Source organism: Hyla sarda, chromosome 3 (assembly GCF_029499605.1).
Source record: "Hyla sarda isolate aHylSar1 chromosome 3, aHylSar1.hap1, whole genome shotgun sequence".
Lineage (NCBI taxonomy): Eukaryota > Metazoa > Chordata > Amphibia > Anura > Hylidae > Hyla > Hyla sarda.
Genome location: NC_079191.1, coordinates 296,439,980 through 296,458,808, shown reverse-complemented (window position 1 = coordinate 296,458,808; position 18,829 = coordinate 296,439,980). Strand labels below are relative to the sequence as shown.

Genomic DNA, 18,829 nt, shown 5'->3' with positions numbered 1-18,829 from the left:
TTCTTTAGGGGAGGGAACAGCATAGGACAGAGGCAATTTGGAGACAGGGACTGCTCCCGGGTCATGCCAACTGAGGGTTGTGTCTGAGGAACCCACCCACTGTTGACTGGGGGTATCAGATGTTACTTGTGATGAAGTGGATGACCACGTCAACCAATCAACAACGACAGATGGGTTGTCTGTAGAGACACGACCAGTAGCTGATACCGGGAGCTCAGGCCTCTCGCTGCAACTCCTGCTGCCACTCGCCCCAAGTCTGCTGCGACCTCTGCCTGATAAATTTAGGCCTCTGCCACTCCTCTGAGCATGTCCTGGCACTTCTCTGCCTGACATACTTAGTGCGTATACAAGGGGAGTAAAATACGCTTCACTACACGCCTTTCACTGTATGTGGGCTTGTTGCAGATTAACAAGTTCAAAAAAGTACACTACTTAGATATTGCTGTGTGGTATGCACATATAACAGAAAAAAAGGCTCTATAGTACACTTGGAAAACTTATTTTCGTAACACAACAGTCGGTGGTTACTATTCCCCGACCTTTCACTGTTTGTAGGTTTGTTTCAGGTTCACAGGTACAAAAAAGCACACTACTTATTTGTAGGTATGTGGTTTGCACAAATGACAGAAAAAAATGGCTCTATAGTACACTTGGAAAACGTATTTTTGTAAAACACCAACCAGTGATTACTTTTGCCTGGACTTTCTCAGTATCTAGACTTGTTACAGATTTACAGATACAAAATAGAAGGCTGCTTTGATGTAGATATGTGGTATGCACTTATGAGGGCAGAAAAATGCGCTGCAATGTGCCTAAAAACTCTGTAATTTTTGTAAAACACAAGCCGGCAATTACTTTTGACTGTCCTTTCACAGTTTGTAGGCCCTTGACAGAATAACAGGTACAAAATAGTACACTACTTAGATGCACTTAGGAGGGCAGAAAAATGCGCTAAAAACTCTGTCTTTTTGTAAAACACCGGCCGGTGAGTAATTTTACTTGGACTTTCACAGTATGTAGGCCCTTGACATATTAACAGGTAAAAAATAGTACTCTGCTTAGATGTAGGTATGTGGTATGAACTGATGAGGGCAGAAAAGTGCGCTACAGTACGCCTAAAAACTGTATATATTTTTTTTTCTTTTAAACACCAGCCAGTCAGTAATTATGCTTGGACTTTCTCAATATGTAGGCCCTTGACAGATTAACAGGTACTAAATGGTACACTACTTAGATGTACGTATGAGGTATACACTGATAAGGGCAGAAAAATGCGCTACAATAAGCCTAAAAACTCTGTATTTTTGTAAAACACCAGCCAGTGAGTACTGTAGCTTGGACTTTCACAGTATGTAGGCCTTTCACAGATTAACAGGTACAAAATGGTACACTAATTAGATGTACATATGCGGTAGGCACTGATGAGGGCAGAAAAATGCGCAATAAAATGCCAAAAAACTCAGTATTTTTTTAAGACACCAGGCGGTGAGTAATTTTGCTTGGACTTTCACAGTATGTAGGTCCTTGACAGATTAATAGGTACAAAATGGTACACTACTTAGATGTAGGTATGTGGTATGCACGTATGAGGGCAAAAAAATGCACTACAATATGCCAAAAAACTCTGTATTTTTGTAAAACACCATCTGGTGATTACTTTTGCCAGGACTTTCCCAGTATCTAGACTTTTTACATATTTACAGATTCAAAATGGTAGACTGCTTTGATGTAGGTATGTCGTATGTACGTATGAGGGCAGACAAATGCATTACAGTCCGCTGAAAAAACATTTTTGCACAGCAGCAGGACACATCAGTGAGGCACCAAAAAAAAAAGAAAAAGGGATTAAGCCCTAAATTGCACTCTGTCACAGAGTGTTAAGAATGGTGTGAACTGGTTTTTCAACCGTCTACAAACTGGTATAAGCAGCAGATCATTTCTTGGGGGAAAAATACACAGAATTGGGCTGAAAAATCTTTCCTGCCTCTTGTGATTAAGTTCATGAAGTTCAGGCAGCTTGTTGATATGTATGAGGCAACAAAAAGCTATCTGCTCCTCTGATAAAATGCTGAATGAAGTGACTGGGAGCTTAATGGCTGGCGTCAAAATCCTTCTCAGTGACAATAAGCAATGCACTTCTCTCTGTCCACAACGCCGATGTAACTAGCAGTTGGCAGTGGAATGCTGCTGCACAATCAATTCAGCATCTCTGTGTAACACACAGACACACACAGTCCGTCCTATCTCTGCAGTGTATATGCCATGAAATGAGCAGCCGCAAGATGGCTGCCGATTATATAGGGTTGTGACATCACAGGGGTCTATGAATGCTGATAGGCTGCATCCCGCATGTGATTCAGGCTCATCCCACCTATCTCCCTTCCTGCCTTGCCTTCTTGCCTTCCCAGCATCTCCTGCCCCATGTAATGACATGTGGATCTGCCATTTTAGGTGTCCTGGAGCCTGGAATGCTGTAAAATGGAGTTTAATAAAGCGATTTGTGCGATAGAGTCGCGGCCATATTTGCATTCGTTGCGAATCGAATAAATCATGAAATTCGTAACGAATTTGGGTACGTCTGCTTCGATTCGCTGATCTCTAATTAACCTGTTCCCTAATAAAATTTTAAATCACCCCCCTTTTCCCATTTTTCAAATAGAAAAATCTAAAAAAATAAATAAAACCTAAACATTCATGCGTAAATGTTCAAACTATTAAAATATAATGTTAATTAAACTGCATGGTTAAAGGCGAAAGCGTAAAAAAAAAGTTCTTGGTCACTTCACATACTAGAAAAAAAAAAGAATAAAACGCGATCAACAGGTACTATCAAAATACAAAATGGTTCCGAAGAATTCTTTAGATCATGGTGCAAAAAATGCATCCATATATACGGAAAAATAGAAAAGTTATAGGGGTCAGAAGTGGACAATTTTAAACCTAATAATTATGTAGAAGTTTATATTTTTTTTAAGTAGTATAATAAAATAAAATCTACAGTATATAAATTAGGTATCCTTGTAACCCTATGGACCTACTGAAAAGTGCACTGCATAGAATCGGAAGCCCCCAAAATTTCCAAAATGGCGTATTTTTTTTTATTTTGCCCCACAAATATATTTTTTCTGGTTTTAAGGTAGATTTTATGGTGAAATGATTAATGTTATCACAAGTAAAATTGGTTGCACAAAAAACAAGCCCTCATATGGGTCTGTAGGTGGAAAATTAAAAGTGTTTTTAGAAGGTAAGGAGGAAAAAACTAAAGTTCAACAATGAAAAATTTCCTGAGAGGGAAGGGGTTAAAGATTGCATACACTGTTCAATGCAATGCCATAGCATAGTATTGGTCAGTGTTATCGGTGCTCTACTGCTCCAGCCTGCCCTGTCTGGCTGGAGCATTAGATCATTAATCGAACAGCAAGGAGGCAGGTAAGGGCCCTCCCGCCATCTTCTCAGCTGATCAGGACACCGTGGTTTCATCGAAATGGTCCTGATCAGCACCACTGAGCAGCCGGGAAGTGTTTTTTTTTTTTTGCATTTAAGACGCAGCGATCAACTTTGGTGATGTCCGGCATTTGCCACAGGTCCCAGCGGCAGATAGCTGCCTGGACCACCCCGCTATGACCCGCACTCAGCTCCTGAGCGTGCATCATACAGGGGAGCAGCACAAGTGCGTACAGGTATGCCCTTTGTCTTAAAAGAGAATAAAGGGGTACTCCAGTGGAAAACAACTTTTTTTTTTTTTTCAAATCAACTGGTGCCAAAAGTTAAACAGAATTGTAAATAAGGGTGGTTTCACACCACGTTTTGTACTTACGGTTCCCATATACGGCTGGGAGGAGGGGGTGGGCGGGGCTTAATCGCGGCGCCCGCACTCAGCTGTATAGGGGAACCGTATTTAATGCATGTCTATGAGCCGACCGGAGTGAACCGCAGCCTCCGGTCGGCTGCGTTTTCGGCCATATGCGGTTTACCGACCGTAGGCAAAAACACGGTCGACCACGGCTTTTTCGGCATACGGTTCGCTCCGGTCGGCTCATAGACATGCATTAAATACGGTTCCCCTATACGGCTGAGTGCGGGTGCCGCGATTAAGCCCCGCCGCCTCCTCCCAGCCGTATACGGGAACCGGAAGTACAAAACGTGGTGTGAAACCACCCTTACTTCTATTACAAAATCTTATTCCTTCCAGTATTTATCAGCTCCTGTATACTACAGAGAAAGTTGTATATTTATTTTCAGTCTGACCACAGTGCTCTCTGCTGACACCTCTGTTCCAGAGCAGGGGAGGGTTGCTATGGGGATTTGCTCTGGATAGTTCCTGACACTGACAGAGGTGTCAGCAGAGAGCACTTCCTGTGGAACACAGCAGCTGTTGGGTGTGTCTGACTTCCAGAGAGAGAGGATTGAAGCAGTGTTTCCTACAGCCTTTTCCCCAGGAGGGTGGCAGCTTCCTTGGGAGAGCCTCCTGCTATGGAGCCCCAGACTTCCACCCCTCGAACTAGGCCGGAGGGGGGTGGGAGTGAGAGAGCTACGGCCGATTCCAAGGACAGGGTGAGAAGATCCAGCAGGCTCCGCAGTAATGTGGAGCCCACTCCCCCGTCCTTCGCTGGAAACCGCAAGGCGTCCGGTAAGAAGCTTATGGTTATGTCTTCGGGGACTGTGTCTGATACTATGGAACCCCAGCAATGGGGGGTGAAGGGTCCCAGGGAGTCGCTAGCTACTTTCGGTTCCCGCATGCAGGCAAATCTTGTAGAATATGAGCAGCTGGGGAAAAAGCTGAAAATCATAAGGGAAGACCTGAAGTTTGCTCGCTACCAAACAGATAACTCTGCCAAGGCTATGAGGGCTAAGTTTGCTGCCAGGGTGTGTGAGCTGAAGGCAGAGGAGCAGGAGGTGGTGAGAGCCCGAATGCTGATTGTAGAGGGAGCAGGCATGTTTAAAGAAAAATTAAAGAATGAAGACCGCTATAAAACCATGCGGACCCCTGTGAAGGAGGAAGAGGATAGTCAGGGGGAGGAAGAGTGCTTGTGTGTCACGGAGGAGAAGATGGAGGAAGGTGGTGAGGGAGATGGCGGCAGTGAGGGTGATGAGAGTGAGGGGGATGTGTGTGATACCCCGTGTACCCCTAAGACCTCTGTCACCCCGAGTGCGGATTACATCAACCCTGCCCAAGTCGCCCTACCAGCCACCTCTGAGGAAAGTGACAGTAATGATGGCGGTGACAGTGGACTGGTCTGTGGGGGGCTCCTGCGGGCCATAGTGATGCAGGAGTCACCCACCCGTCTGGAAAATTTCAGTTTTGGCCAGGACCTGGGCCCTGAGGAGAGGAAGAGGAAGAAGAAGAAGAAGAAGAAAAAGGCTGAGGAGCAGATAAAGTTTGTTTTCTCTCCTATCCAGCAGTCTGGGCCACCTGAAAAGTTGGTTCAGGCTGCTGGGCCCCCCACCCTGCCAGATCCCGCTTCTGCTGTGGAACGGGACCAGCACGGGGGGTACAGTGCTGCATCCAACATGGCCGCGGGTGCTACAGTCACGCGTCCTGCTGGTAGGGAAGAGCAGGACAGGCTAATAGTGGGCAATAGTTATGCGGCAGTTTGCAAGGGGAGCGGTTCCCTGAGTATTGTGGGCAATGTTACTAGCCCTGCGGGGCACTTCCCTGAGAGGGGGGGGAGTGTCCAGGCGTCTGAGGTGTGTGGTGAGATCTTCTGCTTGGGGGGCGGTCCCCTGGGCGCTGCTAGTAGTGTCGGTGCTGCGGGGCACTCCCCTGAGAGGGGGGGGAGCGTCCAGGTGTCAGAACCTGCTGCTGAGCCTGTGCGGTTGGGCACAGTGTGTGGCGCAGGCACTGCAGGGATCTCCCCTGTGAGAGAGGGGAGTCCCTGCACATCAGTGGCAGGAGGAGTGGTGGAGGTGCGCCTGGAGGGGCAGCCTCAGCTTCGGGAGGTGATGTCGGCGGTGACATCTCGAATGGAGGAGGAGTCAGCGTCGCCGACAATGGCAGCCGCCGGCGACCTGAGAATGTACAAAAAGGCCAAGCTAAAGCATGTCCAGGCCAGCCCAGAGGTAGTGGGTGAAGCAGCTGCTGATCCCAAAAATACTGTCAATAAAAGCAATGTTAATACAAGGTGTGTGAAAGATGGGAGTGGTAGTGCTGTGGATGAGAGGGGTGTATGTGGCAGTGGTAGTGGTGCAGATGGGAGGAGTGGTAGTGGTGCAGATGGGAGGAGTGGTAGTGGTGTGAATGAGAGTGGTGATAGTGGAGTGAATGAGAGGAGTGGTAGTGGTGTAGATGGGAGGAGTGGTAGTGGTGCAGATGGGAGGAGTGGTAGTGGTGCAGATGGGAGGAGTGGTAGTGGTGCAGATGGGAGGAGTGGTAGTGGTGTGAATGAGAGTGGTGATAGTGGAGTGAATGAGAGGAGTGGTAGTGGTGCAGATGGGAGGAGTGGTAGTGGAGTGATTAAGAGTGGTGATAGTGGAGTGAATAGGAGAGGTGGTAGTGGTGTAAATGAGAGGAGTGGTAGTGGTGCAGATGGGAGGAGTAGTTGTGTGAATGAGAGTAGTAGTAGTAGTGGTGTGGATGGTAGGAATAAGAGTGGCTTTTGTGGCAGTACAGGTGGCCTAGGCGGGGATGTAGGGACGGTGTCTGGTCCGGCTGCCCCCCCGGTCGTCAGGAGTTATGCAAGTGTGGCGGCTGGGGGTTCAGTAGGATCTTTACCTCCTGCATCTGGTGAAGGTCAGTTGCAACGGCGTCTCCTGGAGGCACTAAAGAGAGGAGAAAGGACGCTCCAGGTAGAGGGAAAGGAGATGGACCTGTCTTTTTGGGTGGAGAGACATGGTCTGGGAGCGTTCCGAGAGAGGAATGGGGAGACCGTATGGTCCCTCCAGACACACGGGCAGGAGGTAGGTCGCAGGAATGTGGCCCGTTTGGTCTGGAAAGGCGAAGATGCGTGCCCCCAAAGGGGCAAGGTGGTGGAGCTTCTTTTCCAGATGGGTTTCAGGGCTGGGGACATCTTTGCCCTGATTCACCCCTTCGGCTCCTCCGAGTTTGACGTCAGCTTTGTTAGGCCGGAAGGACTAGATCTCTTTTGGTCTAATTATGAGCTGATGAAAAACGAGCCCGGATGGCGAGATTTCGCTGTAAAAGCGGTATCTCGCCAGAGTATGGTAAAGAAAGTGACCGTTTTGACCCGTAACGAGTCACTTTCTTGTTATGACATTATGACCTGGCTGGGCAGGTACGGGGAGGTGACGGACGTCCCCCGGAAGAACTTTGACGAGCACAATATATGGTCTGGGGCCTGGACGTTTTCCGTTCGTCTCAGGCGTTCAGGGAACACGGTCACCCACATCCCTTCGGCCGCCTTTCTGGGACGCGACAGGATTCAGATCTTCTACCAGGGGCAGCCGAGGCTGTGTCACAGGTGTGGTGACCCAAACCACTTTAGTGCCAACTGCACTCAGCAGATATGCGCCCTCTGCTGTGGGGTGGGTCATCTGGCGGCCACCTGTGGGCAGATTCGGTGTAACTTGTGTGGTGACTTAGGTCACCCGTTCAGCCGGTGTCCACGCTCGTTCTCCAACGCTGTGACCGCCCCAGCTGGGGAGAGCCTAACGGTTGCCCCAGCGGGGGAGGGGACTAGTGGAGGAGAGGGGGCACCAAAGCCAGTGAAGGAAAAACATAAGACCCCCTCTATGCGGAGGCGAGAGGAGAAGCGCAGGTTGGAGAGGGCCCTTGAGAATGCCCAGGTGCCAGGGGTAGCTCGGGGTCCCACTCCAGACACTGGCTCAGAAGGAGGTCAGAATAACTCTGAGGCTTTGGGTGGGGCCGAACTGGATGAGGAGATAGGGAGACTGCGTAGGGAAGAATGTCAAGATGCTCCTTCCTCCAGTCATGCCTCTGAATCCGAAACTGTGGATGAGGAGGAGAAGGAGGGGCAGACAGTAAATGGTGGCCAGGAAAAGAAGAAGAGGAGGAAGAAGGGTAAGAGTAAGGCAGCGCCGTCCTCCTCTTCAGTTGTAGCCTCAGACCATAGAAGGAACAACTCAGTCTCTGACCCTCTGATCGTCCTTTCAAATCGATATGAGGCCCTTGGGGATACCATCTCCCCTCCTCTTCTCGAGGGTCCGGAGGCAGTGCGGCCTCCAGGAGGTGCCGAGCCTCCTTCCTCTGGGGCAGTTTCCTCAGGGGGAGAGGTAACACCAGATGCTGGAGGTAAAGATCCTGGGATGGATATATCCCTGAGTTTAAAAAGAGGCAAAGGGTCTTCCTCCGATTCAGATGGGGGTGGAGGGAAGGAGAGGAAAAAGGTTTAAAGGGTGAGGCCATCTAACTCAATCACCCAGGATGGCGGCACTCACCCCACTGACACTGGCATCTATTAACTGTGCCAGCATAAAGTCTGATACGGCTAGATTCGCAGCCTTTGATTTTCTCGGCCGTGTTGAAGCCGACATTTTGTATCTGCAAGAGACCAGGTTGTTAGATTTAGCCTCCCTGGTAAAAGCCAGAAGAGAGTGGAGGCGCGGTCCCTCCCACTGGTCTCTTGCGGCTGAGCCGTATAGTGGGGTGGCGGTCCTTTTTACCGCTCCTGTTGAATGCAGACGGGTTATTGAGTTAGAAATGGGGAGGTGCCTGATCTTAGATGTCTTCATGAAGGGACAAGAGCTCCGGCTCATTAACATCTACGCCCCACAAACTAAGCGGGGCCGTAAAGATCTCTTTATGAGGATTAAGCCCTTTCTTTTTACGAGTCGGCAAGTGATCTTTGGAGGGGACTTCAATAATGTCACGAGGTCCCAAGATAGGAGAGGCTCCAATGGTCCGCTGACTTGCGATAGTGTGGCACTGATTAGCATAGCTAGAGAAGCTCGCCTAGAGGACGCCCACATCCGGAGCCCCTCAGGCCACACGGGTTTCACCTATCATCAAGGTAGTCGCAGGTCTAGGATAGATAGGTTTTATTTAAAGGAGGAAGCCGTCTCTTCCGCAGTGTCCGTGGTTGAGGTGGAGTTCTCCGACCACTGTATGATTTTGTTTTCCCTGAATGTTTCAGAGACCCCCCGGATGGGAAAAGGTTATTGGAAGCTGAATTCGTCCCTCCTGGAGGAAGCGGAGATAAGACAGTCCTTTGAGGATTTTCTTCAGAGTCAGGTACCTTTACTGGGCCTATGTAGTAGTAAGTCAGAGTGGTGGGAGATATTCAAGAAGCGGGTTGCGGGGTTCTTCCGCCAGCTCTCGAGCCTCAGGTCCCTGAACAGGTATCGCCTGTATCAGGGTCTGAGGAGGAAACTCGAGCTTCTCGTCTCGACTGGAGGTAGCCGAGAGGATATCTCCAGAGTGAAATCCTTGCTGATGAGGTGTCAGTACGATAGGCACGCATCTTTGGTTTTTGAGAGGGATTTCGGGAAGTACCGCTCGCCCGACCCTTACAGAAACTGTAAGATGTCAGTGAGTAGTAAAGTCATTTCAGGACTGATTGATAGTACAGGATCTCTGAATCGGTCCAGATCAGGGATCTTGGAGGTCGTCAGATCCTTCTACTCGCACCTCTTGGGGAGGAAGGATCTAGATCGAGACAAGATGTCGGCTTTCCTGGCTGAAACCATTCCTGAGCCAGGGGTAGACCCCTCTCTTGATGTTTTGGCAGAAGGAATCAGGGAAGAGGAAGTGAGACTGGCGATCGAGGGGCTCGCCCCTAAGAAGTCGCCGGGTCCGGATGGCTTAACATCCGAGTGGTACAGGACCTTTAAGGAGTCTTTAGCTCCCCTCTTGACTGAGGTATTCAATGAGTGTCTCTCCTCGGGCACTCTGCCGAAGTCAATGAGGAGGTCAGCCCTGATTCTTCTATCAAAGGGTAAAGATCCCAGCCGTATTGAGAATTGGAGGCCCATAGCTCTTCTCAATACGGACAGGAAGCTTCTGGCCAAGATACTGTTTAATCGGCTGGTGAAGTTTGCACCCCGGCTCCTTTCAGGAGCTCAGCACTGCTCTGTTCCAGGCCGAAGCACCTTAAGTGCGGTCCTTAGTGTCAGGGAGGCAGTGGAGAGGAGTAGTGCGGGTTTCTGGAAGGGGTACTTGCTGTCCCTGGATCAGGCCAAAGCGTTTGATCGGGTGAACCACGAGTACCTCTGGTCCGTCCTCCTGAGATATGGCTTACCGAGTACTTTTGTGAATTGGCTTAAGATCTTGTATGCAGGGGCAGAGAGTTTCCCACTGGTGAACGGTTGGTCTGGCCGCTCTTTTGAGGTGGGGTCCGGAGTCCGTCAGGGTTGTCCTTTGAGCCCGCTATTATACGTGTTCGCAATCGATCCCTTCGTCCGGAGGGTAGATTGTGGGCCGTTGGCGGGCGTCGGGATGAACCTGGCAGAGCTGGATGTCGCCCAGAGAGTGGTGGCGTACGCTGACGATGTCACCATTTTCGTGTCCTCGCGAGAGGAGGTCGAGGTGGTGATGTCGGAAGTGGACCGCTACTCGGAGGCATCCGGGTCTAAGATCAACCGGGATAAGTGTGAGAGTCTCTGGCTGGGAGGGGGAGATCCCACGTTTGATCTCCCGGACACCCTTCCAGGGCCCCAAGAGTCAGCAAAAGTGTTGGGCATCATATTCGGCCAGGATGATTATCCCACCAAAAACTGGGATGGTAAGCTCCAGGATGCCACTCAGAAGGTGGACCAGTGGAAGGGTTGGTCTATGACCCTCAGGGAAAGGGTACACCTGATCAAATCGTACCTGCTCCCCTTGTTTATCTATCTGGGCAGCATATGTATCCTGCCAGAGGCTTACTACACTAGGGTCTACAGCCTGTTTTTCCAACTGTTATGGGGGAACAGGATGAACCTAGTCAAGAGGGAGGTTACGTACCGCACGAGGAGACTAGGGGGTTTATCTATGGTAAACCCTGTGGTGTTCTTAACCAACACCTTCTTGAAAGCTAACATCTCAAACCTCTGGTCAGAGAGGGCTTCTCCGTGGGTACTCTCCTGTAGGGAATGGTTTCGGCCTTTCTTCCAGGAATGGGAGACAGGAGGGCAAGTGAAGGACCTCCGTACGCCCCATGGATATCTTCCGGCTTACGCTACCCCGACTCTGAAGGCGATACGTCGGTGGGGTCTGGGAGTGTGGGAGATCAGGACCCAGTCAAGGCAGTTCCTTGACAAACGGGTTCTGTTGACCCACTTCCAGAAGCCTCTGGCGCTCAGGGACTGCCCAGGTCGGGATCTGAGGGTGGGGTTGTACCTTTTAAACATGAAAAGGATCCCCCAGAAGTTTTGGGACTTGGCCTGGCGCTGCTTTCAGGGGAAGCTATATGTGAGGGACAATTTGAAGTGTAGGAACTCTGATGACCGGGGATGTCCCCGAGAAGAGTGTGGGGACACGCTGGAAAGCATGGACCATTTCCTGCTTCATTGTCCCTTTAATATAGGAGTTTACAACAGGGTGGGCGCTTCCATCGGCTGGAGTCAACTTGCCGGCCTTACCTATCAGGAGTGGGCTTATGGGGCATTCAGGAACCTGGGTGGCCGAGATCGGGGCACTTTATTCTTAGTCAGTTTAGTGGTTAGGTACTACACGTGGAACGCACGGTGCTTAGTGTCGACCCAACAGAAAATCCTCTCTGAGGTGGAGGTCTGTAGGAACATCACCGGTGACCTTGGGAAGATCAGGTCTTTGGAGTATGGCAGTCTTGGTACCAGTAGGGCTTCTCTCCTGTGGAGAGGGTTTTCTTTTGATGTGCCCTAGGTACTAGATCTTTTGGGTAGAGTACCTTTATTTTGGTTGGGGACAGTGTCAGAGGGACAGAGATAGGATGAGAACAGGGTTAGTTTGAATGAAGGGATAGGATTAGGGAGAATTGTAGGGGGAGTTAGGGAAAGAGTGTAAAATTATTTTGAATGTATCAAGTCTGCCATCCTTCTCCCTGGTGGTGGGCTGATGCATGTGCACGCTAGTTTTTTGTTTTGTTTTTAAGCTGATATGGTATGAAGGGCTTACAGGCGACCAAACTTGGGCCTAAAGTGGGTTGTGGTTCAGTTTGTATAAGTTTGTGTATAAGTTGGTTGGGAGGAGTGCTAGGTGGGGAGGGTGTGCTTGTGGGTGGTGGTGTTCATCTTTGGGGGACCTGACATGGGTCAGTTAAGGACTGGACTTTGTGAACTGTAAGAACGGTATGGACTCTGACCCATGTACAGGAGGGGTGGTGTGGGTGAGGGTACAGTTTTAGTGTAGGGTTTTTCCTAGGGTTTTCTATTGATTTTGTAGGGGTTTTCTGTAGTGCATATATTTTGTTTATATTATATTTTATTTATATAGTATATTTAGTAATTTTGTACCTATATTGTGTTATATCTATATTGTTTCATATTGTTTCAGCGTTATGGTAGCCGGACCAGTTGCTGTGTTGATATGTGGTTTATTTAGTTTATTTCAGTTATTTGGTCTGTTTTATGTTTTCTTTGGTATTTTCATTAGTCCCGGATAGAGGATCCAGTTAATTTGGACGTTTTGTAAGTGAATGTATGTGTGATATGATTATTTTGATGATTATTATTATTATTATTACTATTATAGTTTTTGTTTGTATGTATGTATATGTACAAAAAATATAATTTTTTTTTTTATTTTTTTTTATTTTTTTATTTTTTTGAGGTGTGCTTGCTACGTTTCTGTTTAGTTTTCTTGTTGCGTGTTCCCAAGTATGGATGGTTTTGAGTTCTAGTCGGATAATGATAACTTTTATGTTTATATTTTGACAAGCCAAGTTGTGCTATTTTATTTATTTATTTATTTTTCTTATGTTCATTTTCGGTAAGTGTGTGAGTGTTTGATTAGATATTTTGGGCATACTTTAATATCTTAGTATTTTAGTATCTCAGTAAAGCTGGCTGGCCGGTTAGGCAGGGTTTTGTTTATGAGGTTTTGTTTTTGGTTCTAGAGTATTTCTTATTTATGTTATAGCTGGTTAAGCTTGCTTTGTGTTTTGTATTTGATAAGTTTTGTATTTTTCTAATAAAAAGAGTGTCAGCAGAGAGCACCGTGGTCAGACTGAAAAGAACTATACAACTTTAACTAAAAAAGACAGCATCTGATAAATACTGGAAGGATTAAGATTTTAAAATAAAAGTAATTTACAACTTTAACTTTCTGGCCCCAGTTGATTTGAAAAAAAATTGTTTTCCACCGGAGTACCCCTTTAACCTCCCCTCTCTGTGCACAGTTAGCACAACTGGGAGGATGACTTGAAGCTGTATTCAAAATACATAATTTCTGCCTAGAAATATTTAGAGTTGGAGACTCTTTCAGCAGCTGGTGCACTGCTGAAATCCTTTAGAACCTTCAGAACCATAAGACACGCCATCACCATTGATGGCAGTGCAGTCCTCATGGATTTCCACCAAAAGAACAAACATTTAGAAGTCTGGAATCTAAAATTCTGCCGTGTGCATGGTGCAGCAGAATCCTATTGAAGAAAATGGGAGGCTGCTGCACCTGAAATTAAAATTTCGTAGTGTGAATGTAGCCTCTCTCTGTCTGGTTAACCAGCTGTTTGACCACATACAAGTTAGGGGTGGTAACTTAATTAAGTCCCCATACCTCTCCTATGTATACCTTCCCTTATGTCCTGATTGGGGTACTTTAAGGCTATGTTCAGACTACGGTATTTCCGCCTGCAATTCTGCTTTGAAATTGCAGGCGGAAATTCCGCTTGCTAAAATGTATAGTGTAGTGAATGGGTTTCCGTTCACAAATTCACACTTCGGAATTTGAGAACGGAAAATCCGCCTGAAAATTTCTGCCTGAAGAATGGCATTGCTCTTTCTTCAGGCGGAAATACTCGCGGAACACATTGCAGTCTATTGGAGACTGCTGTGTCCGCGCGGTCGTAGCGCCGACTGATTCATTCAGTGCTGGCCGCACTCAGACTCTCCTGGCAGAAAATTTCCGGCCGGAGATTCCGTAGTCTGAACCTAGCCTAAATGGGACAGAATCTCTGCATATTTTCCACAGTCATAAATCTGCAGCATTTCCACATGTAAATATTCAGGGGTATAGTATATTGTAGCAAAATACCCCTCCCATTATAATCATCTAATGCTCTGAACCTGCATATAAAGCAGAGCCCCTGAGCTGCAATTTGTTACATTAATACAATGTATGGCATATTCTGCTTTGCTGTTTTCACCCAGCCCCCATTGTCTATCCTCTGCTGTCATTTTCTTCCTCTCTCCTTGGGACACCACAGCTGTTCCTCTTCTCTCCAGACTTGTGATTTTTCACCAGGAAAGTAGAAGTGGAGGGCTAGGATTGCTAAGTGACACAGACTTGTTATAACCAAAGTGTGAGAACTTTGTGGATGATCTTTGTGTACCTGTTGATCAAAAACTACAGAGCAGTAGGTAATGCCAATCAGCTTCTTCCAAGGCCTCGAGAAAATTGTCATGTATAATTAAAAGCAAAGACATGCAACTGAACTAATATGGGGTATGGATAATCTTAATTATAAGTAAGGATTAAAATAACATTCATTTAGTCTTGAGAACAGATGTCTAAGGGTCTATTCACACGGCAGAATTTCTGCACAGTCCCTCCAATTCCGCTTCTGCATTCATTTGGGTGGTTTCTGGCTTGTGCAGATTTTGTCCACATGCAGATAGGCAGAAGTGTGAATGGGAGTGTGAAATCCCATAGAAGTCTATTGGGCTTTAATTTGAGGCAGAATCTGTGTGGAATTCCGCATGTGGAAATTCTGCTGTGTGAATAGACCCTAAGGTAGAACATGATTAAGTATAAAACAAAACATTGATATTTATGTAAATGTACAAAATTCTTAGGGCGGAATGGTTCATGAATCATGCATTTCATACTTTTTTTTTGGATCAGTATGGGAAAATAAAGTTTTAGGCCATGTTCACATGATGGAATTTTCATGCAGAATTCCTCAGAAGAATTCTCCATGGACATTCCATTGCAGCAGAGTCCCATTAATTTCAATTGGATTCTGCTGCACTATGCACACAGCGGAATTTCCATGGCAGATGTTTCTGACGCTGATGTCCTGATTCTGGAGTCCACTGAAAGAATAGACATGTCTGTTATTTCTGCGAAGTCCGCACAGAAATGCATTGCCTTCTACGAGAATTTCTGTGCGGACATTCGCCCATGTTAACATAGCCTTAGAGTCATTCACACTCCTTCCCTTTATCCACATTTTCTCGTTGCCCTGGTATAAACTTGATAAACGTTTGTCTTTTCTCTAAACATGCTAACTGTATAACTATGTTTGTACTTCTAGCATTCTAATGTTAATGCAATCCAATTTTCTATTCTTTTTTAGGTACTTTATTTCACACAAACCAAATAAAACCTGGCAACAAGTATTTTGGTATTCCTTAAGCATTGCAATAAATAATGCATACATCCTCTACAAAATGTCTGATGCCTACCATGTTAAACGTTATACCCGTGCTCATTTTGGCGATAGACTTGTTCGAGAGTTGCTTGGGTTGGAGGAAACTTCACCTCAGGATTAATTACTTCAGTTTTAGAGGTGTTTGAAGCAGAACCTGAAGTCACTGCTTTGAACTGCCAGGAATAAATGTGTAAATTAGAAAAATCTATAAATGTTATTACGTTAATTCTTTTGGCAGGACTATAAACTACACCAAATGAATAAACATTTCTTTCTATATTTTGTAGTAATTGAAATATAGTCTGAATTTAAAATTGTACCACCTACCATGGTGCTCCCATGATGTCACTGCTGCATGCAAACTAAACCACCTCCACATGTGGTAGCAAGTGGCTACACAACTTTGCTGGTAGTACTGCAGTTTTACCCCCCCCCCCCCCCCCCCAAAAAAAAATAAAAAATGAGCAGCCATTGGCCAAGTAGGCATGGGTGTGTTCACATGCAGATCCTAACAGAAATTATTTTAGATACATTCACTTGTCTTTAATTTAGATTAAAATGTATAACATTTCAAACAATGAAACAATGTCCTTGACAATTTTCTTAATCATGTTTCACATAACATTCCCTTGTTTGCTTTAAAACTATGCTGTTTGACAATTGGTATTTTACTATATTGTTTAATTCTTTTTACTACTGACAAAGAGAAAACAAGTGTGTGTTTTGTAATTGCTATTCTAAATATGGAATATAGTGTCTTAAAGTGATTTGCCAATCATGGCCTATGTATTTTTCATTTGATAGCCGACAGTAACTTGGTTGTTATAAAATAAAGGTCCTGAACAAATAAAATTTGTGATTTTACACTGTTAAAAAATGATGCACAGACACAATTTCAAAATACTTGAATTTAAATTTATTTTTCTCTATGTAACAAAAAAAGCCTCTAAAAAAAAAAAATTAAGGCCCATCCCATCGATGTCCTTGTCCTTGCAATCAGTGTAGTTTTAGAAGGGGCGGTCCAAAGAGCTACAAATGCTGCATTTTCTTGCACCAATGGTACTGAAAGTATGGCAATTGCAAGCGCCAGTAAAAGTTCAATAGGTTACATCACTTGTACAAGCCCCAGGCCTCTTCACACAGTGTAATTCTAATAATGTATATTTTTATAGGCTAAAAAAACCCTTACAGAATATTTCCATCTTTGAATGTACACTGTATGGACAAAAGTATAGTGACACCAGAAGTTTTTTAGGCATCCAATTATAAATCCATAGGCATTAAAGGGTTATTCCAGTGAAAAAGAATTTTTCATATCAACTGGCTCCGGAAAGTTAAACAGATTTGTAAATGACTTCTATAAAGAAATCTTAATCCTACCAGTACTGAAGTTGAGTTGTTCTTTTCTGTCTGACAACAGTGCTCTCTGCTGACACCTCTGTCTGTCTCAGGAACTGCCCAGAGAAGGAGCAAATCCCCACAGCAAACCTATCTTAAAGTTAAATAGAAGTAATTTACAAATCTTTTTAAAGATCTTAACCCTTCCAGTAATTTTCAGCTACTGTATGCTCCACATGAAGTTCTTTTCTTATTAAATGTATTTTCTATTTGCCCACAGTGCTCTCTGCTGACACCTCTGTCTGTCTCAGGAACTGTTCAGTAGGAGCAAATCCCCACAGCAAACCTATCCTGCTCTGGACAGTTCCTGAGACAGACAGAGGTGTCAACAGAGAGCACTGTTGTCAGACAGAAAATAACAACTCCACTTCAGTAGCTGATAAGTACTGGTAGGATTCATATTTTTTAATAGAAGTAATTTACAAATCTGTTAAAGGGGTTCTCCCTAAGACATCTTATCATCTATCCAAAGGAAAGGGAATAAGATGCCTCATCGCGGGGTCCCGCCACTGAGGACCCCCACAATCTTTAATACAGCAATCCCTATCATCAGTCTCCAGAGCGAACATCACTCTGGGTCTGATGAATCACAAGCATGGGGCTGGAGCATCATGATGTCATGGCTCCGCCCCCTGTGACATCAGGCACCGCAAGCCTATGGGAGGGAGCCAGTTAATATGAAAAAATATAAAAAAAAGTTTTTTGCTGGAATACGCCTTTAAGGACTGAGCCCTTTTTTTACCTTAAGGACCAGAGCATTTTTTGAACATCTGACCACTGTCACTTTAAACATTAATAACTCTGGAATGCTTTTACTTATCATTCTGATTCCGAGATTATTTTTTCGTGACATATTCTACTTTAACATAGTGGTAAAATTTTGTGGTAACTTGCATCCTTTCTTGGTGAAAAATCCCCAAATTTGATAAAAAAAATGAAAATTTAGCATTTTTCTAACTTTGTAGCTCTCTGCTTGTAAGGAAAATGGATATTCAAAATACATTTTTTTTGGTTCACATATACAATATGTCCACTTTATGTTTGCGTCATAAAATTTATTAGTTTTTACTTTTGGAAGACACTAGAGGGTTTCAAAGTTCAGCAGCAATTTTGAAATTTTTCACAAAATTTTCAAACTCACTATTTTTCAGTGACCAGTTCAGTTTTGAAGTGGATTTGAAGGGTCTTCATATTAGAAATACCCCACAAATGACCCCATTAGAAAAACTGCACCCCCAAAGTATTCAAAATGACATTCAGTAAGTGTTTTGACCCTTTAGGTGTTTCACAGAAATAGCAGCAAAGTAAAGGAGAAGATTCAAAATCTTCATTTTTTACACTCGCATGTTCTTGTAGACCCAATTTATGAATTTTTGCAAGGGGTAAAAAGGAGAAAATTTTTACTTGCATTGGAAACCCAATTTCTCTTGAGTAAGCACATACCTCATATGTCCATGTAAAGTGTTTGGCGGGCGCAGTAGAGGGCTCAGAAGGGAAGGAGCGACAAATGGTTTTTGGGGGGCATGTCACCTTTAGGAAGCCCCTATGGTGCCAGAACAGCAAAAAAAAAAAACACATGGCATACCATTTTGGAAACTAGACCCCTCGGGGAACATAACAAGGGGTAAAGTGAACCTTAATACCCCACAGGTGATTCACGACTTTTGTATATGTAAAAAAAAAAAAAAATTTTTACCTAAAATGCTTGGTTTCCCAAAAATGTTACATTTTTAAAAAGGGTAATAGCAGTAAATACCCCCCAAAATTTGAAGCCCAATTTCTCCCGATTCAGAAAACACCCCATATGGGGGTGAAAAGTGCTCTGCTGGCGCACTACAGGTCTCAGAAGAGAAGGAGTCACATTTGGCTTTTTGAAAGCAAATTTTGCTCTGGGGGCATGCCGCATTTAGGAAGCCCCTATGGTGCCAGAACAGCAAAAAAAAAAAACCCACATGGCATACCATTTTGGAAACTAGACCCCTCGGGAAACGTAACAAGGGGTAATGTGAACCTAAATCCCCCACAGG

The 18,829-nt window shown here is 45.3% G+C and overlaps 1 protein-coding gene across 3 annotated transcripts in view; it reads left to right on the top strand.

Moving 5' to 3' along the window:
- The window catches only part of PGBD5 (piggyBac transposable element derived 5), a 442,361-nt gene extending 426,105 nt beyond the window's left edge, over positions 1-16,256 (top strand). For 2 of the 3 annotated variants that reach the window (XM_056566918.1, XM_056566919.1), the window contains one exon: positions 15,330-16,256. In XM_056566918.1, the coding sequence (XP_056422893.1) occupies positions 15,330-15,525 (196 nt within the window). In that variant the 3' untranslated portion in view covers positions 15,526-16,256. The remainder of the gene's footprint in view (positions 1-15,329) is intronic. The other variant, XM_056566920.1, reaches the window with a different exon arrangement.
- The last annotated feature ends 2,573 nt before the right edge of the window (positions 16,257-18,829 follow it).